The sequence below is a fragment of the Eublepharis macularius genome, chromosome 8 (assembly GCF_028583425.1).
Source record: "Eublepharis macularius isolate TG4126 chromosome 8, MPM_Emac_v1.0, whole genome shotgun sequence".
In the NCBI taxonomy this organism is placed as follows: domain Eukaryota; kingdom Metazoa; phylum Chordata; class Lepidosauria; order Squamata; family Eublepharidae; genus Eublepharis; species Eublepharis macularius.
In genome coordinates, this window is record NC_072797.1 from 16,319,765 (window position 1) to 16,343,440 (window position 23,676).

The 23,676-nt window shown below is 43.3% G+C and overlaps 1 protein-coding gene across 1 annotated transcript in view; it reads left to right on the top strand.

The window, feature by feature from the left end:
* Window positions 1-23,676, top strand: part of DCC (DCC netrin 1 receptor) — an 814,397-nt gene that overhangs the window by 455,992 nt on the left and 334,729 nt on the right. Inside the window, exon 9 of the mRNA XM_054986644.1 lies at window positions 4,714-4,868. Within this exon, the coding sequence (XP_054842619.1) occupies window positions 4,714-4,868 (155 nt within the window). The remainder of the gene's footprint in view (window positions 1-4,713; window positions 4,869-23,676) is intronic.

The window sequence follows — 23,676 nt, forward strand, 5'->3', positions numbered from 1 at the left end:
ATTGTGCTGCCTCAAGAGCGCTCCTGTGCTTCACAGCAGGCAAATTTGGGCCCCAAATTGGCCGAATTGGGCCTGTTTGGGGCCCAAGTCAGCCTGCTGTGAAGCGTGCACTCCCCAGCTGTACACAATTATATAACTTCCCAGAAGTGATGTAATTATGCCAGAAGCATACTGGGAAGGAATGGAAGGTGGCTCCTGGCATGCTTCTGGCTGGTTCCCCCCACTCCCCTTGGCAATCCTAGTATCTGCCCAACACCAATTCTAATACCAACTCCTGAAGTATCTTTGAGTTCCATTGATTGGGAGAAAAGCTGGGTATACACTTGGGGCCGCCAGGATCTTGTATCATTTAGGCAGGCCTGTAAGACAGAGATGTTTCGCCAGGCATATGGTGGAGGCTAATTTTAGTCCATCAGTGCTGAGCCTTCCCCCAGTCTTCCTCTAGCAATACCCATAACACATTTAAATCCATCACTTAAAGTGCAATAGTGTTTGTAAACTTTTTTTTTATACCAAGTGCATGTGCCTTCTTATTAAATTATTAATGTAACATATTTTAAATGTTGGATTTAAATGTGTTATGGTTATTGCTGGCGGATATAGACCTGTATGCCTTCTTTTGTTTGTTTATTATTACATTTTATAAAGAACAGTTGAAATTGGTTTAATTCTGACTCATTATACCTTTAAGAGTTGCTTTAGTAAGTAATAGATGCAGAGGAGTTAGCCATGTTAGTCTGTGGTAGCAAAATCAAAAAGAGTCCAGTAGCACCTTTAAGACTAACCAATTTTATTGTAGCATAAGCTTTCGAGAATCAAGTTCTCTTCGTCAGATGCATCTGATGAAGAGAACTTGATTCTCGAAAGCTTATGCTACAATAAAATTGGTTAGTCTTAAAGGTGCTACTGGACTCTTTGATTTTAGTAAGTAAGTCACAGCATTATTCTTTCTGTTTGGGCTATATTATCGTGACTCTCTTTATTATCTTGCTCCCATCAGAAGGCTGGTCACCCTGTAGGGTCAGTCTTTCCCTGAGAAAAGTCTGGGTGAGTTGCACACTACCAGCTGCCAGGCCAGTCCTAGTTGCAAGTGAGAAGCACCTCAGCTTCCTCCATATCCCATTTGCCACACTATTTCCTCTTTCCCTCCTCCTGGCAGCCCCTCTATCCTCAGACTTCCCTACTTCATTCTCTCCTTCAAATCTTCCGTAGGGATTCAAACGTGGGTCTCCCAGATTTCAGTCAGAAACTCTAACCACTACACCAAACTCACTTTTCATGGTGGTGGTGACCCATCCAAGGACTGCTATATGATGTTGTTCTCCTGAATGGGAGAAGAGAAGTGGAATACTGCTTGTTTCATATATGTCACGTCTTATATCTTCACTTCAAAACTGATTTCCGGTAGTGATGTGTGATTGCTACTCTGCACAAACTTCAATTTGATCTCAAATTGCGAACAGCTCCTTGGAACAATAAAAGGTTCACTTAAAGTCAATGTAAATTGTATTGCAAGTGTTTTGTAGATGTGCGTTTTCCCACTGTTTCTTATAGCTGTACCTGTTCCAATGTATCTGTTAAAAACTTCCTGTCCCCCCCTATGCATTCCTTGCTTGTCTGTTGGGTTAGAAAAGATGGTATGGTTTCCCTGTCTAGTATTCTAGCCTTGCTTGCTTTGACTGTCCAACTCCTAAATCTGAGTTTGTTCACTGCCATTGAATGTTCTGATTCCAAACTGGATAACAAATGTTTTGTGTATTTTCACTCTGCCACCTGGGAACAATAATTCAGTTCAATAAGTGGTGAGCGTGTACCAGCATGATGGAGACTTCTGGCTATGCAGGTGCAAAAGCATCATGTTCACTCAAAATGGAGCTGGCTTTAAATAATGCATGGCCTGCCCATGATGACCCTGAGGCATGTATAATCCAATCAAGTCGGTGAGCGTGTGCCAACAGGAGCTGTCGAGCCAGTTGCCGTGTTGAATCCCACCCATTGGACCAGCAGAAGTACTAGTCATTTTGAACTGTGAAAAATCATTCAATGCATTCTTATGGGGTGTCCAACTCAAAAGCAACTGGGCATTACACAATAGGCAAGTATATGTTCTTTGACAGATAACAGAACTGGGAAGGATCTCTGAGATCCCGAAGAACTACCAGTTGAAGTAGACTAAACTGTGCTGCATTGATCGATGGCCTGACTCAGTATAAGGTAGCTTCATGTGTTCATATTCTCAATCAGGTTCCACGCCCCGCCCCCCATGACTCTTTCTCGGTGGTGGAAAATACCATCAAATCATAGCTGACTTAGAGTGACCATCAAATCATAGCTGATTTATGGTATTTTCAAGGCAAGAGACCAAAAGAAGTAGTTTGCCATTGCCTGCCTCTGCAACCCTGGTCTTTGTTGGAGGTCTCCCATCCAATTACTAACCAAGGCTGACCCTGATTGCCTTCCAGCGTCTGATGAGATTGGGCTTACCTGGGCTATCCAGGTCAGGGCATGCCACTGGATAGAGGAACTACTATAGCATTCTGTCCAACTTCACTCCTGTCCTACTCAAACACTTCAATTTCTGATGTGCTTGGCTCCCTACCAGTGTTGGTGGCTAGCAAGATGGCTGGCTAGATGGACAGCTAGAAAGCAATTGAACCTGTTAGTCAAAACAGTAGAGCTCAATAGCCATACAGGCAATGCTTTGAGTAGAACAAAGCTTTGGGCTGGGGCCAGCAGCCTTTCAGATGAGACAGCTGAGTTTCTAGAACCACTACTCTGGCTGACTGGTTCCCATACAGTAGAATCAAACCTGATCTGATTGGGCTAAGAAGCATCCGTTGTCAGGATGGGGCTGTAGAGCAGCAAGAATTAGGCCAGCAGTGTCCTCTTCCTGGTGTCATAGAGAAGTATGGTGGATGGCCCCTGCTGCTTGTTCGAGCCCACCCAAAACCTGTCTCTGCCTAGAGTCCATCCACACCACTGGAACATCAGTCTGTGACAATAAATTAGATCAAGTACACCTCGCATATTTGGCATCTTCAAAAACACAGTTATATTGACATGTCTTTAAGCTTCTCTGGGATGATCAGATGCAAAGGAGATCACTGTATGTTCTATATAATAGTTGTAGAGACCGTGGGGATTTGGCAGTGCCACATCATGCAGGGGCATCTATCTGTCTAGCACATTTTTATCTCATTTTCCTCAAAGGAGCTCAGAAAAAACACATATAGGTTTCCCTTTCCATATTTTATCCTCACAACATCCTTGTAAGTAGTCAAAGCTACAAGACTCTGAGGGCCAAGCTACACATGACGAAAGACACTTGAACAGCAAGTGTATTTCTCCCTGTTCACTTGCCCTCCACTCAATCCACTTGTCGTTCAAGTGTCATTCATCATGTGTAGCTTGGCCCTGAGTGGCCCAAGAGATCTATGATTATGTGGGTATTTGAACCCAGGTCTCCCCCGATCCTAAATCCTATACTCCAAGCACTATACCACTTTGGATGATAAGTGGTTGGGGGCATACCTCAGTGGCAAAGGATATGGTATACTTTCTGAGAGTCCAGCCTCATTCCTCAGTATGTCTGTGTGACAGACTGTATGGTGTTTTTGTTTTTTAAAAAAGCCTGGAAGTGCTGTACAAACAGCTGAAGGACTGTTAAAGGTTCATCTCTCATAGACACAGAGAGGTTGAGTGAGAGGCTACTCCAAGGAATGTGATTGGGCACCATGAGCTGGAAAGAGGAGGGTCTGTTTTCAGCCCTAGCTGAGAGGAATCCAGTATGAAGAGTTGGGAGATGGAGTCCTAACTGAGAGCCACTGTAACACTGACAGGAGAACTGGGGGAAAGTTGGCAAGGAGGTTTGGGACATATGTGCAGACTCTCATTTGGGCCAAAGAAAGGGGATAGATCTTCTAAGGAGAAGAGACTTTTCCCTATCCTGTCAAACAGGGAGGTAGCTCTGGAGAGTGAAGAGATCCCTGGTTGGGGGTGGTTGGAAACTGCCTGTGGAGACTTCAGATTCAGTCAAAAACTGAAGGAAGGAGAATGGATTTGGGGTACAAGAAAATGAGGACCAGCATTCTTAAACCCCAAAGTGACAGAAAATACTAAAAGAAAGTGTACCAGAGTGTTTGGGGAAAACACAGGAACAAAAGCCTCGAAACATAAGAATCTGTGAAGAGCCTAAGAACTAAAGTCTCTGCATGTATTCATTTTACCTCAGAGATATCTGTGTTGAATTACCTCAGAAATTTTCAACCCCTAATGTCAGCTAACCTTTCCCCTCTAAAATAAATAAAATAGTTACGTTTGAATTTTAAAAATCCCTCTGCTGCCATTTCTGCAAAGAAGAGGGAAAGAGGACAAGGGAACATTATAGTCTAATGAAAGGATCCCAGGCTGGGAAAGGCTCCTTCCTTAAGATCCCAGAGAGCAGCTGCCTAGCCAGCATAGAAAATAAAGGACCAATGGCCCATCTAGACTCATAAAAGCAGCACCTTTTTTAACACAACTCTTAACAATATAGAAACCCTGTCCCCCTTTTCCATCTATCACCCCAATCTTCTTGGAAACAACACTAAAATCTTTGGTGTAAGAAATAAATGGTTCTGAATGGTTGTCTCATGTCTTTGTATTGTGTGAAGACAGCCAGCGCATTTCTCTGGAAGAATTTAATTCTGACTTTTTAACTTTTTTCTTTTTAAGAGAGCGAGCTCTGAATACGTCACAGACGGGGATACTCCAGCTTACTGTGGGAAATCTAAAACCAGAAGAGACCTACACCTTCCGTGTCGTAGCTTACAATGAATGGGGACCAGGAGAAAGCTCACAGCCTATCAAAGTGGCAACACAACCTGAATGTAAGTAGATTATTTTTGGTGTGTGCTTTAAAAATCAGTTCTTTCAGACTGCTACAATTGCTTCATGTTGCATGGGTTTTGAAAATTATAAAGTGATATCTCATCAGGTGGCAGGAGTCAAAAATCTGCTGTTGTTTTTCTGCAAGTCCACACCCCGGGACAGAAAAATTTGCATTGTGTTTGTGGCTCTGCTAGTTAGAAGAGAATCCATATGTTGATCTCATTTGCATTTGTTAACAAGAACAGAAGGAAAGGTTGGATTTGTGGACTGCTGTGGGCAGATGTTGTGGGGGAGATCTGAAACATACTAGAAATTCTAACAGTTGTATTTGGTGACATTGTTATGATTATTATACAGCATCAGAGTATGTAATAATGTACAGAATATTGCAACAAAAGACAGGTCCTCATATGCCTATTAATTTGTGGTCTTCTTTATTATAACTGCTCATCGGTACTAGCCTTAAGCTTACTCCAGTGAGCTGTGGCTGTATTGATACCTGACTGGATATTGTGCTGTCATCATGCTATATCAATCATTAAAAACTGGATTATTCCAAATGAACAAGACAGTCCAGTTGAAAAGAATTTCTATAATACAATAGAAGAGCAAGACTCTCTGAGTCAAAGCTCAGAGAGTCAAAGCTCATGCCTTGGAAATCTACTTGGTCTTTAAAGTGCTATTGGATCCAACACTTGCTCTTCTACTGCAGACCAACATAGCTACCCACCTAAAACTGTAATGCAATAATAACACAATATTGTGGATGCAATGGAGGAAACCAATTCATGCATGCTGCTATAACATAGTTGTTAAGTGATTGGGATGTGAATCAGTACTCTGCTGGTTTGAATACTACAACTGCCATGAGCTCAGTAGGTGGCCTTAGGGAAGCCACTCCTCTCAGCTCCAGCTTCCCAGCTGTGTTGTAGAGATAATGATACACTGACTTGGTTCACCGCTCTGAGTGGGCACTAAACTGTTCAGAAGGGCAGTATATAAGCACACTGTTATTGTTATTATTATTTTACATTTATTTATTTATTTACATTCTTTATAGTCCATCTTTCTCACTGAGACTCAAGGCAGATTACACAGTGTAAATCATAGGACCAACCATCAATAAACAATACAATAGGGTAGAGACCACAGAAATCTGAAAACAAGCAGAAATCTGATACAGAGCTGAAACAATGTTGAAAGAAAATCAAGCCATTTGATATGATATCATAAACGACAGCTGAAACAATGTTGAAACAAAATATAAGCCATTTGACATGACATCATAAATGAGACAGCACACAGTAGTATAGTTTCACAAACCACGAACCACGTAACTGGATCAGTTATGAACCGGCTTGTGGTTCGTGGGGTTTAAATGCCCCTTTCCAGCCTTAACAGTGGCAGGGAAAGGGGCCTTTAGCAGTTTAAAGGGCCCTTTCCTGCCTTGCAAGCAGCAGGTCCCTTTAAACTATCAGCTGGCAGGCGGCAAGGGGGGATCCCCCCTCACCGCCTGCCAGCTGATAGTTTAAAGGGACCTGCAGGTGACAGAGCCCTTTAAACTGCCCAAATCCCAGCCCCCCTACCCCACCCCCAGCCCCTCACTTACCTTTCCCTGCGGTGTGACATTCTTCCTCTCCTCCTGGGAGGGGCAGGAAGGCCATTTTTGGCCACTTCACCCTGTGGGCCCCCAGGGCAGCAGAAGGGGCCAAAAACAGCCTTGCCGCCCCTCCCAGGAGGAGAGGAAGGGCACTGCACTGCAAGGGAAGGGAAGTGTGGGGCTGGGGATGGGAGATGGGGGATGGGGTTGTAGGGGGGCTGGAGTTTAGGCAGTTTAAAGGGACCTGCCCTTGCAAGTCCCTTAAAGGCAGCAGTTTAAATGGCCATTTCCCTGGGGAAATGGCCATTTAAACTGCACCTGTAAATATGACCCAACGAACCAGTATACAGTTCATGGAAGTTCGGTGAAAAGGAGCTTCCACGAACCTTGGTTCGCGAACCCAAAGCCAGCCTGGTTCGTGGGTTTTTTGGGGTCATATTTAGGTCCGTGCTCATCTCTAGTCAAGAACTCTCCAGAGCTGGAAGAACTGGAAGGTCTGGGAACTGACTCAACTTTCACTGAAGGTCTGAAGACCTCTGATACTATCAGATGCTTCCCAGACCCTGGGCCCTAGATTCAACCATCCCTTGACCATATAGGGCCAGGACTATCCCTTGAACTCACTAGATGCCTTTGAGCATCTAGCTACATGCAGGAGAAGTGCCCAGTTTACAACCCATCCTCCTGTCATTGAGCAAGACTGCTGTTTTTGCTCCTCCCAGAATTTTGGTCTGTCTAAGTCTGGGATGAGGTCCCAGAAACATCATAGAGAAAAGGTGGGGCTGCTTCCCAAGGACTATTTAAGCCTTGATCGTGGCTATTGGTTCAATCGCTTCATATGAACCAGTTTGTGAGTAATCAGAGCTTGCCAGAGTTCTGGAGGATTGTTCTATTGCTGTCAGGTCAGAGAATTACAAGGTAATTTTATGGAACCTTTATGGAACTTACCTTTATGGAATTTACCTTGTAATTCACCAATCTGACAGCAATAGAACAATGTACCCTGTAAACAATGATGAATAAGTATTGTTTGTGGAGCATGAAATAGTCAGTATTGATTGTATTGAACTCTATGAATATATGTTCAAAGAAGGATGTAATGGTTATTGTAAACATTTTGTAATTTGCACTAATTTCGTGATATGCATTTATAGCATTTGCACTTTAAAAATTTGCTAGAAACGATTGAGTTGTACTGTTTATTCTCCAGTGGAGTTCTCTCCTCTCATTGGACAGTTTTGCTTGGAGACAGCCCCTTTGTGGCTTGTAGAGTTCCGGAGGAGGCAGGACACAACTTGTTGATCTCACTTAGTTTGTCTGTTGTTGTTCCTGCTTTTTGTTTCCAAGGAGCCCTTCTCAGGAATCTTGCCAATGGAAAACCAGTTTACTCCATGCATGTAACAGATCAGTTCATTACAATTAAGCAATCTAACTCACGTGTTCATTTAAATACATGTTAGTATTGGCTAAATCATTTGAGATGTGTGACCCATGTGCTGTTTCCGAAACTGGCCTCCTTGCAATAAAATGATTTGTGGGGGAATTAGCTAGCAAGAAGAATGGCTATGCAAGAGAGCAGTAACCACAGGGATCTATCACCAAATTCTACCAGGTCCCTTCCCAAAACAGCAAATGAGGCTTGAAGTCAAACAATAACTTTTATTAAGAACAGAATACCATGCACATACACTCGCAATTATGGGGTCAAAATGATCACACAGAGAGAGAGTCCCAGGAAACTTAGCCAGAAATCAGAAATAGAGAGAGGGAGTAAGTATATTTACCTATCCTGAAGAGTAGTCCAGTCTACGGAGAAGAGAGTAGCTTTGAATGTCTAGGGTCCTCTGCCAAGAGAGCGAGAGGCTTAGGGCAAACCTCAAGGGAACAGCGCTTATGGATCTGGAAGCATGAACGGAGAGAGAGGGGCTTAGGTAAGTGACCCTAAGGGAGCAGTGCTTGGACTCAGGAAGCATGTATGATTTGAATGAGGCCAAGGCCCTACTTTTATAGGTAAAATGTGCCCTGAGGTAGAAGAGCCCACCTAGCTGTTAGAACAAAAGCTCCAATGGTCAGTTCTTGGGTTTGACAAAAGTTTTGAGTACCTTGATTGGTAGCTGCCGGGGTGTGTGAAAGTAAATGCAAAACATGTTCTAGCACTGCACAAAGGAGATAGTTTGTTAGTGAATTCCACCGGAGCTAAGTTGATGGATTTTAAGTGGGGACTGTACTTTCCCAGGAACAACTGTATATACTAATGAATGTAATTTGATTAGCTCCTCAATCAAGGACAGGAGATCTCATCACGGAAAAAGGGAAAGGAATGTGTTAAGTGGGGATGACTCTGAGAGACATTTGTTGCACTGGAAACCTATGGGGCTGGTGGGATTGCAAATCCAATCTCCTCTTAATCACTCCGCATTCTTGTGCGGCATTCCATGCATGCCGTGTTCTTCCAAGTGGGATTCAGCAACTGTTGGAGGCTCTCTGGTGACAATTCAGCAGCCATTTTAAACCCAGGGGCCTGGTGATATTTTTTAATATCACAAGCAACCATATTAAAATGGCAGAGGCCGACCGACCGCTTACAATGCAAACCTCTGAGTATCCTATAGCCAGATCAAATTCATTTACTACATTTCATGTTTCTAAACAAGCCCATTCTGCAGAATACCTTTCGGTTATATCACTCTCAGTAATAAATGCTGTATGAATAACCATTAGTGTTATAATTATCAGGGCCATATTATCATTATAACAATGTTTTTAAAAATAGTGTTGTCATCATGAACCTTGCAAATAATGTGTTTGAAAAATCAAACTTACCTACCCCTCAGGGCCCATCTTCTTGTGAGCCTCATCTAGATGATTCATTTTTAATTTAAAATGTGCCGTGTTTCAGGTTTGTGTCTGTGCTCTTGAGAGCATTCATTATCATGGTGTTGAAATGCACAGTGTGCCACAGTTACATTTCAACAACACGAAGAGCAGGCCAGTAGCAGCTGTTGAAACATAGCCTTGCCAAACTCCAGGTGGTAGCTGGAGATCTCCCAGAATTGCATCTTACCTCCAGACGACTGATCAGTTCCTCTGGAGAAAATGGCTCCTTTGCAGGGTGGACTGTATGGCAATATACCCTGCTGACATCCCTCCCCTTCTAAACCCCACCCTCCCCAAGCTCCACCCTTAAAATCTCCAGGAATTTCACAACCTGGAGCTGGAAACCCTAAGGGAGATGGGAACTGTTGTTTTCTCAGAGCCAAGCTACAAGTGACGAATTACACTTGCCTAGCAAGTGAACAGACTCACGTGTATTCCTCCCTGTTCACTTGCCATTCGCTTGCGCTCCACTTGACCACATAGTGATCAAGTGGAGCGCAAGTGAATGGCAAGTGAACAGGGAGGAATACACGTGAGTCTGTTCACTTGCCAGGCAAGTGTAATTCATCACTTGTAGCTTGGCTCTCAGCCTTCCGAATTGGTGGCGGAGGGATAAAGCCACATTTCACATTAACTGTGGCAGGAAGTCATGTTGGGAAAAACCAAGGACAATAATTTCCAGGAATAGAAGAACCTAGTCGGGGCTTGCTTCAGAAAGGTAATTCACTTGACTTGGGGAGAAATAGGCTTACAAGAAAGAGATGGGGCTACCTCTGTGTATGTGCCTGAGTGGCCTGAATCTGTGAGAGTCTCTGAGAGTTCTAGAGGGATGTTTGTCAAAATGTTTGCAGTTTCAAGGTGAGCATGGAGGTATTTTCCCATCACCTGTTGAAAAAGACCATATTGCCTTTGTGTGAGAAGCTTCCACATGGAACCTAGGTAGAAGTGGTAAAGCCTGGTCCAATGCATTGCCTCATATTAAGAATCTTAGAATCATCGAATCATAGTTGGAAGGGGCCATACAGACCATCTAGTCCAAACATGATAATAATGAGAGAGAGCAGGGAAGGTTGTGTATTCTTGCTCTGAGATGCCTTTTAGCATTTTCCAAGACAGGGGGAGGGAGGTTACCCCCTATACTTTCCAAATGCAAGATGTGTTTCCTAGTTTTGCTTATTATTATTTTAGGACACAAGTTTTCAGGTATACCGTTTTATCCACTTTCTTGAGTTTTTTCCCCCTCACTTTGCCTCATGACACAATTTACTTTCTCTCCATTGGACATCCTTAGTTCTATGTAAAATCTGGGCAGATAGGCCTTTACTCTTTCCTGGAACATGCATAATCCATGTTTATTTCAAAGAGAACTTAAAGAGCTCTGTATTATATGAAAATATCAAAAGACTTATGCAATGCACGCCGGTTGAGGGATACAAATGGATAGAAAAGGGCATCCACAATGCATGCCTGTCACTCACTCTTTCCTCCATCTGTAATCAGTTTAAAGGATTAGTTCAAGTTTTGCCTCTTCAAATAATTGTTTTGAATATAAGGGCTGGAGTCATGTAAAAGGGGTTTGGGAGGGAGGGTTGCTCTTAGATTAAATCTCTTTCCATTTTTTTGTTAACTTTGTCCCCTTTTCTCCTTGTTCTCACACTGTATAATTTCACTGCTATATGATCAGTTAGGATTTAAAACCCTCTGCTCTTTAAAATTGTTGTTTTTCCACACTGTTCATGTAGGCTTTTTGAATTATTATTCTCTTCTGAGCCGCTGCTAAAGATTTTCCAAGGGTAATTAATGGGCATCAGTTTCTAGGTCGGAGAGTTGATGACGTTGATTTGTACTGCTATGTGGGATACATTCCTTTGGCTAAGGAACTGAAAATTGTGATATCCGCCTACCCAGCTTTCTTAGCAGTTCTCATTATATCGTCTGTTAGTTTGACCAAGGAACAGAAACCATTTTGGGACTCTAAAAACAAGGATTAGAGGGGCTTTCAGTAGCTAGGAGACAAAGAACATGACAGATTAGAGTCCATCACAATGGAGCATTCCTCCACTTTCTTCTGTAGTGAAAGATTGTCATTTATTCCATGCAGAAGGAAACTAAGCTTCTGCACTTGGGGATCGAAGAGTCCAGTAGCACCTTTAAGATTAACCAACTTTACTGTAGCATAAGCTTTCGAGAATCACAGTTCTCTTCGTCAGATGCATGGTGAAGATGCATGCATCTGACAAAGAGAACTGTGATTCTCGAAAGCTTATGCTACAGTAAAGTTGGTTAGTCTTAAAGGTGCTACTGGACTCTTTTCGATTTTGCTACTACAGACTAACATGGCTAACTCCACTACATCTATGCACTTGGGGATGCTATTGTGATAGGGCAACTTGCCTTTTTGTTAGTTGATCTGCAGGTAGTGCCATCCTAAGCAGAGTTAAAGCCTCCTTAAGTCAATTGGGCACAGGAAGATATATCTCTGCTTACAGCAAAATCCTAAGCAAAGTTCCTCCAATCTAAGCCTATTGAAATCAACGGGCTTAAACCAGAGTAACTCTGCTTAGGATTTCACTGTTAGAATGATACTGAGGATCTGGTCATCACAGACAGAGATCTGCAGTATACAGTCTTGTCTCCACCTGTTGTGATGATGGCCACTTTGCTAGAGTTTGAAATAACAGTGTGTCATGTTGATGTGAAAGCTTGCATTGGTTGACGTCGACTACAGGGGAGATGTGTCAATTGTACCCCAAGGTAATTTGATTGCATTATAATTTAGTAGTCCATCACTGCCATCCTGTAAACTTTCCCAGTCTTGTCATTTCCATCCTAACAGAATGATATTACTTTGCACTTGCAATTTGGTCCTCCGATTGTAGGGTTATAAAGGATTTAAAAAATACTAATTAAGGTTTGACACAAGCCTTTGAGGTAGGGAGGTATCATCACTATATCTACTTAGTGGAAGCTCAGAGACCCACCTGGGACCCCATCTGGCCCTGTGTTTGAACCTGTTCTGGTTAGGGTTGGGGTTGGGGTTGGGGTTGGGGTTAGGGTTAGGAGAAGGAACAGGGTTAGGGTTAAGACAAGAAGAACAAGGAAAAGGCAATCAAGCTACTAGGTTGCAAACTCCAATCCTGGCACCTTTTCCCCCCAGAAATCTTCATTTGCATGCTGAATCCTGCAACAGAGGAAGACAGAATTGCTCCTGACTCTGAGCGTGTACTGTGGTGTATAGATGGAACTCCTGTTCCCTCTAAGGAGCAACATCTACATGCCTATTGTGTTGTTTATTGAATGTCCCAACCAATGTTCATATTGACTTATTCTATGTAATCCACCTTGAATCTCAGTGTGAAAGGTGAAATCGAAATAAAGTTAATGACTATAAATGTTTCTCCTTAGAAGAAAAATCAGAGTAATTTTTTTTTGGGGGGGGGAATGTGAGAATTCTGGCAATAAGTTGTAAAATCCATCCATGGATTTTGCCTTAAACTTTAAAGCAAATATGAAGGCTTCCCCTTGGACAAAACCTCTGAGGAATTTAGGAGGGTATTAGACCAGTCCCTTGAGAATAAGTCCATCAAGATGGCTGACTGAGGGCCAAGCTACAAGTGACAAATGACACTTGAACAGCAAGTGGATCGAGTGGAGGGCAAGTGAACAGGGAGAAATACACTTGCTGTTCAAGTGTCATTCGTCACTTGTAGCTTGGCCCTGAGTCTTCAAGTTCAGCAGTAGTCCCTGGGAAACAACAAGAGGTAAGCTTTGATCTCCACTTCCTGTTATACAATTTCAGGGACACCTGCTTATGCACTGTGAGAAAGGATACTGAATTATGTGGCCCATTGATCTGATTCAGCAGGGGTGTTCTCATAAGGGAGGCCAAGTAAGTTTTGATAAGGCTTGTGAAATATCTTTAAGGTGCTTCTCATCTGGACCCAAATCTTGCATCTCCATAGTCTGTAGAACTAAACTCTACATGAGATTTTCAAAGAATCCTTGCCCTGTCCAGCACAATACTGTCTCCTGCCATAGCCCTGCTAATGCCATCTGGTCACAGCAGGGAGGTGGGATCCTTGCTGTTTAAAGGATAATTAGGAAAGGGGACTTCGAGTCAAGAGAAGATATAGCAATGCAGTATTTCCAGGCAGTGCTGGCATCTCTCGTTTTAGAAACAAGCCTCTGAGCGTGTACACATTTTTAAAATATGAAATGGTCTGTGAAGAGGAGAAAATGACATCAAGGACTCTTTATCTCTCTCCCCTCCATACCATAGATGTGCAAAGTATTTATTTTAGATCAGCAAACAGGCAAGATAATCCACATGCCCTACATTAGCAGCTATTTTGCAGTCTCCTTAGGTTAGTGATATAAATACAAAGTGGAGGTGGTGGTGGTGGAGAGTGCCACCAAGTCATAACTGACTTATGGCAACCCCTGGTGGAGTTTTCATGGCAAGAGACTAATAGTTTGCCAATGGTTTGCCATTGCCTGCCTCTGCAACCCTGGTCTTTGTTGAAGGTCTCCCATCCATTTGCTAACCGAGGCTGACCCTGCTTAGCTTCTGAGATCTGACGAGATTGGGCTTGCCAGGGCTATCCAGGTCAGGGCAAGGTACTGCATTTATATCATAAGAACATAAAAAGAGCCATGCTGGATCAGGCCAAAGGTCCATCTAGTCCAGCGCTCTGTTCACACAGTGGTTGTCTCCAAGAAGCTCACAAGCAGGATGACTGCAACATCCTCCTCCTTCTCGTGCTCCCCAGCAATGGATATAAAGAGGCATAGTGCCTCTGGTACTAGAAAGAGTAGATGCCCATCATGACTAATAGCCGTTGAGCCATATCTTAGTTACATACAAGTTGGGGTACATTAAGTATGCCGATTTTCATTTGTTTTGGCTTCACTTATTTCCATTGCTGATGTTCCTTTTATTTATTTGCTTGTTTTGTTTTTACATCATTTTGGGCTACTTCCATGTTATAAACTCATTCGTCAAAAAATTGTGAAAATTCCACCGAAAGCGAGGAAACAGACAATGGTGCCACAGTAAAGACCCACTGATGGGATTTGTAAGGAGAAGCAAAATTGAAACGGGGACTTCTGAGCAGAAACAGCCAGGATGAGAAATTCAGGCTCATCCATCCCTAATGCAAGTCTAACCCAGAGCAATGACTAGAGGTCAAAATGAATCTGTCAGGATGGAGGGGATAGAGCTGTAGTACTACTTGGGGGACAGATGACAACTAACCTAAGGTAAAGAGTTCAGTAATGCAGTATGCACCAAAACAATACTTCCCTTTTCTTTGATTTTTTTTTAAATTTTTAGATTTTTGAAAAGTTGTTAATGGATGAACCCCCCTAAAGTTAAAAGAATGATGTGCAATGTTAAAATTGATGTGCAGTCCATCTTCAGAAGATAGGCACAAGGTCAGTGGAGTTGTTCTTACAACCCCATCTGTCATTTTTATGACATGAAACATCTGTCTTGTTTCCTCGGGACATATGCAATACTTTTTTTAAAAAAATCAAGGGCAGCATTGTACTAACCCTTGATGCTTCTGCAGCCTGGTCTGTTGCAAGTTCTTTTTAGACATGGGAAAATTTAATGGTACCCAAAGTCCCCAGGGAAGCTGAAATTTGAGAAAGTTCTGCTGCAGAGGGAAGGGAAAAGCACACATTTCTCATCCGGATCTACTTAACTTAAACTGGGAATGTTCTACTTTGAGATCTTTGTAGGATGGTAGGTAAGCATAGTAGATGAATAAATGGCCAACACTGTTAATTGTAAGTTACCTATGAGTTATTCTAATGGTCAGGGTTTTTTTCTGGGAAAAGAGGTGGTGGAAGTCAGGGGGTTGCCCTTGGAGAAAATGGTCACATGGCTGGTGGTCCCGCCCCCTGATCTCCAGACAGAGGGGAGTTTAGATTGCCCTCCATGCTGCAGCATGAAGGGCAACCTAAACTCCGCTCTGTCTGGAGATCAGGGGGCGGGGCCACCAGCCATGTGACCATTTTCAAGAGGTTCCGGAACTCCATTCCACCGCATTCCTGCTGAAAAAAAGCCCTGCTAATGATTGTCAATAGTATTCTGATGATGTGATAAAGGCATCTGAAGGCATGTATCCCATGACCATGAAATATGTTTACCACTCACTTCCACCACGTGGGATGATTTTGAATTTATTATGCCCTCTGTTTCAAGCTGAAAAATCGCGTGTTAATCAAATCCATGAATCTGTGTTTTTGGTGCTGTTTTCTGCTTCCTAGGTTTTTCTTCCGTAAAATGAACATATTTTTCAGTGTTTGTAGGTGTCAGTGTATCTGCTTTGTGCATGTATTATGTCTATAAATGGCATGCATTGTATACATAAATAGCATTCAACATGCACACTCAGTATGAATGAAGCTACAGCACCAACAGTGCAAAGTGGAAGAGCAAAATGATTGATAAAATCAGAAAGGATTATAAAATAAATGAACTGGGAAGCATTTATTCATCCTCACTAGCAAACATGCAGGGACAAGTGGAGACTAAGATCCAGAGGGGTTAGCCGTGTTAGTCTGTAGTTGCAAAATAGTAAAGAGTCCAGTAGCACCTTTAAGACTAACCAGCTTTATTGTAGCATAAGATTTCAAGAACCACAGCTCTCTTTGTCAGATGCATCTGACAAAGAGAATTGGAGACTTGTAATTGGTAGAGCATGGCTTGCCACAGCAGGGAGGGAAACCAAATCCCCAGGCCCCTGGGGTCAAAGAGCTGAGCAAGTTGCGGGATTTGCCTTTTTCTAATGCTTGTGTTGGGTCTGTAGTGTGAGTGAGGGCTGGATGGATTCTTTGGTTGGGAACAGTGGTGTTTCTTGGCAGCTCTGAATCTGAAACCTTCCACAGTGGTGGTGCGGATTCTATGCCCCATGGTCTGAATCTCCATATCCCAACATGACCCCCTAAAATCATTTTACAAATATAACTTTGTGTAATGGTCCAACAGTAGTTGTTTTTTCCTAAGGGATATAACGAATGGGTGCCCTGACCTGGATAGTCCAGAGACGCCTGATCTTGTCAGATCTCAGAAGCTAAGTAGAGTCGGCCTTGGACAGTAATTGGATGGGAGACCTCCAACAAAGACCAGGGTTGCAGAAGCAGGCAATGGCAAACCACCTCTTTTGATCTCCTGCCCAGTAAGGAGAGGGGTCACCATAAATCCAGTATGACTTGATGACACTTTCCACAACCATAAAGAGAAGGTAATTCCCAATAAAGCAAGAGATCTGTGCCTGCACTTTGGTCAGTGGATAGAAGCAGGGCCTTCTCCCATCTTCTTGCTACTTGGACTAAGGAGAAACTGCTGCTGAACTCCTGGTATGTGAGCATCTAAAAACATTTTATTTTCCGCACTTAGAGTGTCTTTTTATAGCTGCACTGCAGTCTTATTTGGCAGGTTTTGGTGTTGCCTGTACACAAATAATGCAGACTAGCACGTTAATCGCATGTGTTCAAGGGCGAGGGTGGATGCGCGATATGGAAACTTGCCTAGCGGCAGTCTGTCTTGTTCTTGTCTTGATGATAAAGAGAGAGCTTCACTCTCCAGAGCTCTCCATCTGTCATTTTCCAACACTGTATTTCGAAGGGGAATAGTATCATCGTGGGGGAAAATTGACTTTCCCCAAGTCACCACTGCTTTCCTCATCCTAGGTTATCGACACAAAAGTAAACTCACACGGAATAACAAATGTTTTTTTCCACTGGGTGTCTTGAACAGCGTCTGTTTTAAAGAATGTAAATAGTACTTACATGCAGTGTACAGCTTTGAAGTGTCAAAAATGAAAAAAGATTGTACAGAAAAAGGAAGGGAGGTGGCCAGAGGCTCTCTACAGTTCCTTCCAAGTTTCTTGTCTTTTTTGAAAAAACAAAAGTTATATCTCATCTTTCAGCCCTTGCCAGGGTTGCCAAGGCAGCTAACAAATTAAAGCATGTATAACAACATTACATTTTAAAAGCATTAAAAGCAACCAAAAAGAAAAATCAACACATCATTAAAACAATTAAAACCAGAATGAAAATAAGTACAAAGGCATGGAAACAACAATTGAAAACACTGGGCAGAAAGGAGGGATCACCGAAGGAATGCCAAATGAAACAAACAAAAAGCCTTCACCAGCTGGCAAAAGATGGCAACAGAGTGGGACAGATGAATCTCCATGGGGAGAGAGAGCATCAATGTTTTGATGCTATGGCCAAGAAGTCCCTCCTCCAGCTTACTACCCACTTAATCTCAAAAAGCAGGGGGGTCCAAAGAATTCGGCCCACCCGGACGGCAGCACCGCAGCTTGGACAGGGGCTGCGTTTGCAGCCCTGGAAGAAGGAAGGGCAGTTGGGCATTTCCTGGGCATCCGAGGGCTTTGCTGGATTGGCAGAGCTAAAGGCATATTTGCCTGCTCTGCCCTTTCCCAGCACACAGTTGTCTTTGTTGCTTGGCCCACCCACCCTCCCTATAGCAGTGCAGGGTTAGCCGGTTGCTGTTTATCAGGGCCAGGTAGGAATTTTTTCTCCTCTTCCATTTGGCATAAGGAGAGGTGTTTTTTGCCTACCTTGTACTGCAGGATGAAGTCCTAGTAATTGGTACGGTGGAGCTGTAAATATTTTGGCCACTGGCAGGTTAGGATGGGAAAATGAGTGGGACGGTGACCCCTTTGGCACATCCCCATTGGTGGGGAATTGGGGTCTGTCAGGAGTGACTGGTGGGCTCCATGGCAGCCAGTTGTGAGGACAGACTGCCACGTGGCTCCCCTGTACAAGTAAGGCCCTTCTGCTGTGCAGCGAGGTGCTACAGGCTTGGAGGGGGAACCATTTGCCTGGCCAGCTGGGTCCCAGCCATGCATTGTATGGCTCACCCCCGGGGCAGTGGAGGCTCACCCAGACAGGTCAAGGCAGAGGTCATAGGTGACCCCAGGGCTTTACTTGTACCGCTAATTAGTTAGATCCCTTGCCGTATTGACAGTTTATGTTGAAATTAATAAAGTGGCCCAATTTTATACCCAAGCTTTGTGCCTGCCTTTTATTTCGATGGGGGTGGGGTGGGGTAATGGTCTCCAAAGATGACAGGAGTGGTTGCGTAGGTTCATAAGGGAGTATGCAGTCCTTCAGGATTTCAATTAAAATGTAAAAAGTAGCTTTTGTTTGTATCAAGTGCTGTTGAAGGTCATATATATTATCCATCTTCCAGTGCCACTTAATAACCATGAAAGTACCTGGTCACATGTTATGATTGAGCCCTTTTTAAATAGTACAACCATATGTAAAGGAAGCTCACTAATATGAGCAAACACAGCTTGCAATGTTTTCAGTATGTGCTAACAGGCCAATGCACTGATTGTCCATGTGCATACAGGTTTAGCACATGTGAACATGAACTGAGCATGCTTCCATTCATGTCCCCCCTGTATAGCTGGTTGTAACATCTGAAAAGGGTGATATTAAGTAAGAAATCCTGGCAGAAATCCCAGAGCCTCTGGCCATCTTCCTCCAGCCTTTCTTTATCTCATTTCTTCTTTTGCAATTCAGTTCCCTAAGGGGGTCAGAAGGAGGAGATACTGAGACAATTGCCTGCTAAGGAGAGATGAGCCTAGATAAGCAATGGCCATGGAATGGCAGTCGGGGACTGCTTTCAGCTTTCTGTGTGGTACCTTTCAGAATTCTCTCTTGTTTTACATATGTGGCTGCTTCTCACATATAGGAGCGGAGATCCGGAGAGGGGTGGGAGGCCAAAGCAGGCTCTGGAATTACAGGTTAGGATTTAACAAGCAGCATGCCTCCCGCCTGTGCTGCATTTTCGCAGAGAGCCCTAAGGTCAGCTGCAAAGATGGTAACAGAAAAGGGCCATTGCTGAGGGGATTGAATAAATCAAAGCATCTAAGTAAAACTGACAGCCTTTTAATTCACTCTTTTGAATTCGCAGTTTATTGTTGGATTTATCAGCACACCGTGTATGGCTAAAATAAATAAACCCGTCTTCCTGTGACAGACAGATGCCAGAAAGATAATCCCATCACTTGCACTTTGTCAATACGTACTTGCCAGTCAGCTGGAATTAAATATTGGCCTTAATTGTGCTGCTCCGTTTTGCGAGAACAGGTTAAAAAATCCACGTGTGTACGAGGTAGGATCCCAGCAAAATGACTGGAGGGAGGATCAATACAACAAAGGCCGTTTCTGGTTCGTGTAACTGTCGTAAGGATGAAGAAAGCAATGGGCATAATTGATTCATAATGCAGACCTTTTGCCAGTTTGATTCAGGATTTCTTGATTTGTTCCCTAGTAAAGAAGATGTCTGTTACAGTGAGGATGTTTCATGTATGCCTGCCTGCAATACATGCCATGTGCATGTTATGTGCAGCCAGGGCTTTTTTCCAGCTGGAACACAGTGGAACGGAGTTCCGGCACCTCTAGAAAATGGTCACATGGCCGGTGGCCCCACACCCTGATCTCCAGACAGAGGGGAGTTTTGATTGCCCTCCGCACCAGTGGCACAGAGGGCAATCTAAACTCCCCTCTGTCTGGAGATCAGGGGGCGGGGCCATCGGCCATGTGATCACTTTTGATGTGGGCGATTTAAACTTTAAAAAACTCCCTCCTTGTTCCAGCTGACCCAAAGTGATGTCATTGTGCGGTCCTGAGTTCCACCACTGAGTTCCACCACCTCTTTTCCCAGAAAAAAAGCCCTGTGTGCAATCTATTAATTCTCTGACCCTATGGAGAGTTCTGAGTACCATTCATGTCTGTTATTTGGAAGTACAGTGTGTTATCTCTGCTTTGAAGTTAAACACTTTCACTTCTGAAGCCAATCAGATACAGCTATGTCTGAATTGTATTTCCCCTGAGAACGGGGATGATTTCGTACCCAATTTGCTATTGTTGCTTATTGTAGTCTTAACTCTGATACTTTTTGTTTCTGGCATTTGCGCCAGAATTCCAACGGGTTATTAACCTGGGGGTGGGACATTATCCTATAACTAACCATGATTTCTCTCAATACATCGCTTCTGCCAATTCCACTGTCTGAGCACCTTGAACCTGATAGATCTTTAATAAAAGTTACTTCGACCAAACCACCTGTGTGATTGATGTGGAGAACTTGGGGATTTACTTGCCAAGATGCTGGAGAGGAGTTAGGAAAGCTGATGTATGAGTCTTTAGATATACAAGAGTTTCTGTAATATAGTAGCACCTTTAAGACTAACTAGCTTTATTGTAGCACAGGCTTTTGAGAACCATAGCTCTCTTTGTCAGATGCTTCGTCAGAGCTTTAGTTCTCAAAAGCTTATGCTACAATAAGTCTTAAGGGTACTATTGGACTCCTTACTATTTTGCAACTACAGACAAACACAGCTAATTCCTCTGGATCTATGTAATATTACACTGTCAGAGGAGGTTACAACTAGACATGGGCCCGAACCGCATTACAAACTCCAAAAACCCACGAAACCGGCGATCGCGCGATCATGATCTGGCAGTTCGTGATTGTCCATGGCAAATGAGCCAGCATTTGGAAGAAGCCTCGTTCTGTGCGTTTGGCCGTGGTTTGGGAAGCCAGACAGTCAGGCACCATCAATCAATTCCCCTGGAAATGGGGCCGGGGGAATGCCTGAACTCTGTCTGCACTCCTTCTGTCACCCTGGAAACCCGAATAGAAGCCCAGCTTACCTGGACTTCTTACCTAAAAATATTAGGTAGGTGATGAGGCGAAAGACCTCCAATTGAGACCCCGGAGAACTGCTGCCAGTCAGAGTAGACAGTACTGATTTTGATAGACCAATTGTTTGATTCAGTAGTCCGGTGCCCAAGGCAACTCTGCATCTTCTCAGAACAAGCGGGGAGGGAGAATGGGAAAATGCTGGTCACACCCCCTGCCTCTGTGTGATTGCCTGGTAGTCTGCAGAGGGAACCGTGCAAAGGAAGTGGCCGTGAAAAAAAACTTCCTCCCGGGGATCAACAACATTAAAAAAATCAGCGATCACTGCATCAAAAAGATTTTAATTATTGCTTTTTTTGCAATTAAATATGGGATTTTCCAGACTGGGTTTTTGATGTTGTTCGTCATCTTAACTGCATTGGGTTTTCCTCTCCCTTAGAGACAGTGTCATTTGCTGGTTGCAACTTGCTGCTCCAGTGTTTTCCCTGTGTTTTTTCAGAAAACAATTTGAAGAATAGCTTAAGAAAAACTTAATACTTTCTGCAGGAGAGGGGAAATCCCAGTGCAGCTAAAAAATCTGCGCTGTATCAAAAAATCAGTATGGAAATGCACAATATTTGTTTATTTACTTCATTTTGCCATGAACTGCATAGCCCAGGTGAGCTTGATCTCATCAACTCTAAGAAGCTAAGCAGGGTTGGCCTGGGTTAGTAATTGGATGGGAGACCTCCATTGAAGACCAGGGTTACAGAGGCAGGCAATGGCAAACCACCTCTGTTAGTCTCTTGCCATGAAAATCCCACCAGGGGTCTCCATAAATCAGCTATGACTTGAGGGCATCACACACATACACACACTTCATTTATATCTGCCTTTTCCCCCTAGTAACTTATATCTGCCTCTGAGCATCTACAGATTGTAGTTCTGAAATTTTGCAGCGTCTCCCTCTCTGTCCCTCTTCTCTTCAAATTTCTCTTTGATCCGAGACAAATTGATTAGAAACTGTCTTCTAATTCCCGAAAAGAAAAGGATTGTTGGATTTTAATGAGAAACTGGGTAAAGAGGAATTAAGAGAATTTCTTTTAACAACCGTAGGTTAATACAAGTCACTCCTCTAAAATCTCCAACGTTGGCTTAACTTGTGAATGGCCTTGTCTTTAATTCTAATTATTACTAAGTAGATTAGCTATTTCCTGCCTCTCAGTCATCATAATTTAACTGAAGAAGGAGGGAAAAAACCTTACATCTTCAAGTGCAGTGGTCCTACTGTCTGTTGAAAAGCACAGAGACATGTAAGGCTCTAATAATAACTGAAAGAGCATTTGAATTAGTCTATATCTTTCTTAATCCATAGCATCCAATATCCCTCAGCAAGAATATGCCATTAAATCAAGAATGTGTTCTACATTTACTGGCATATGGTGCCTTTTAATACCAGTGAAGTGATCTTTTGACTGAGGAGATTTTTCTCTCTCTCTAACTTCAGAATTTAACGAAGAACTGACAGGACTCTTTTGAATCTACTGGTCCCAGCTGGTTGATTATTTCTTGTATCACTAACCTTTGGGGCCAGAATGCCACATGGCATGGGTAAGAGGGAACAGGAACTTTCACGGGCCTGGATATGACACAGAGTCAGACCTGGACTTTTGCTTGCCTCTCACATACTGCTTTATGGATGCCTGCACTCAGTTCTATTGGTAAAAACCTCACTGTGGCGAAGGCCAGTTTGGAGTAGTAGTTAAGCGCGTGGGACTCTAATCTGGAGAACCGGGTTTGACTCCTCCACTTGAAGCCAGCTGGGCGACCTTGGATCTGTCACAGCTTCTAGGAGCTCTCTCAGCCACACCCACCTCACAGGGGCCATTTCCACACGACTTACCTGAAGCTGGGCCATGGCGCAACGTTGCGGATCATGCCGGGAAAAACGCAAAATATCACATTTTCTTGCACGAGTTTTGTGCGGCATCGCACAAAACTCTTGAGATAAAACGTGATATTTCGCGTTTTCCCCGGCATGATCTGCAACGTTGCACCATGGCCCGGCTTCAGGTAAGCCGTGTGGAAACGGCCAGGGTGTTTTGTTGTGGGGATAATAATAACATACTTTGTAAACCGTTCTGAGTGGGTGTTCAGTCATCCTAAAGGGTGATATAAATCAAATATTATTATTATTATTATTGTTTTTATTATAGGCACTCTTGGCAGCCTTTAATAGCCAGATAGTTTAAACTTTATAATTCTTCAACATCCTATTTAAAATCTGAGTTGATGACAAGTGGCTGGATCTAGGAGGGGCAACTGTCTGTGAGTGCAGGCTGTCCCTCCTAGATACAACCGAAGTCCTAAAACCTTTTTAAAAATCACTTGTTGTCACCTCAGTTTTTAAATAGGATGTTAAAAAGTCATAAAGCTTAAACTCTCTGCCTATTAAAGGCTGCAGAGAATGCCTGTTCAATACCTAACTAAATGAAAGAAACATCAGTTTGATGTGCTACAGTGGATAACCTGTTTGTACCTAAGCAGAGGTAAAAAAAAAAAAATCTTACCACTACTGCTCAGGGCAGGGATTTCCCCCTACCGCCTGCCAGCTCATGGTTTAAAGGGCCCTTTCCTGCCACGTGCAAGGGGCAGG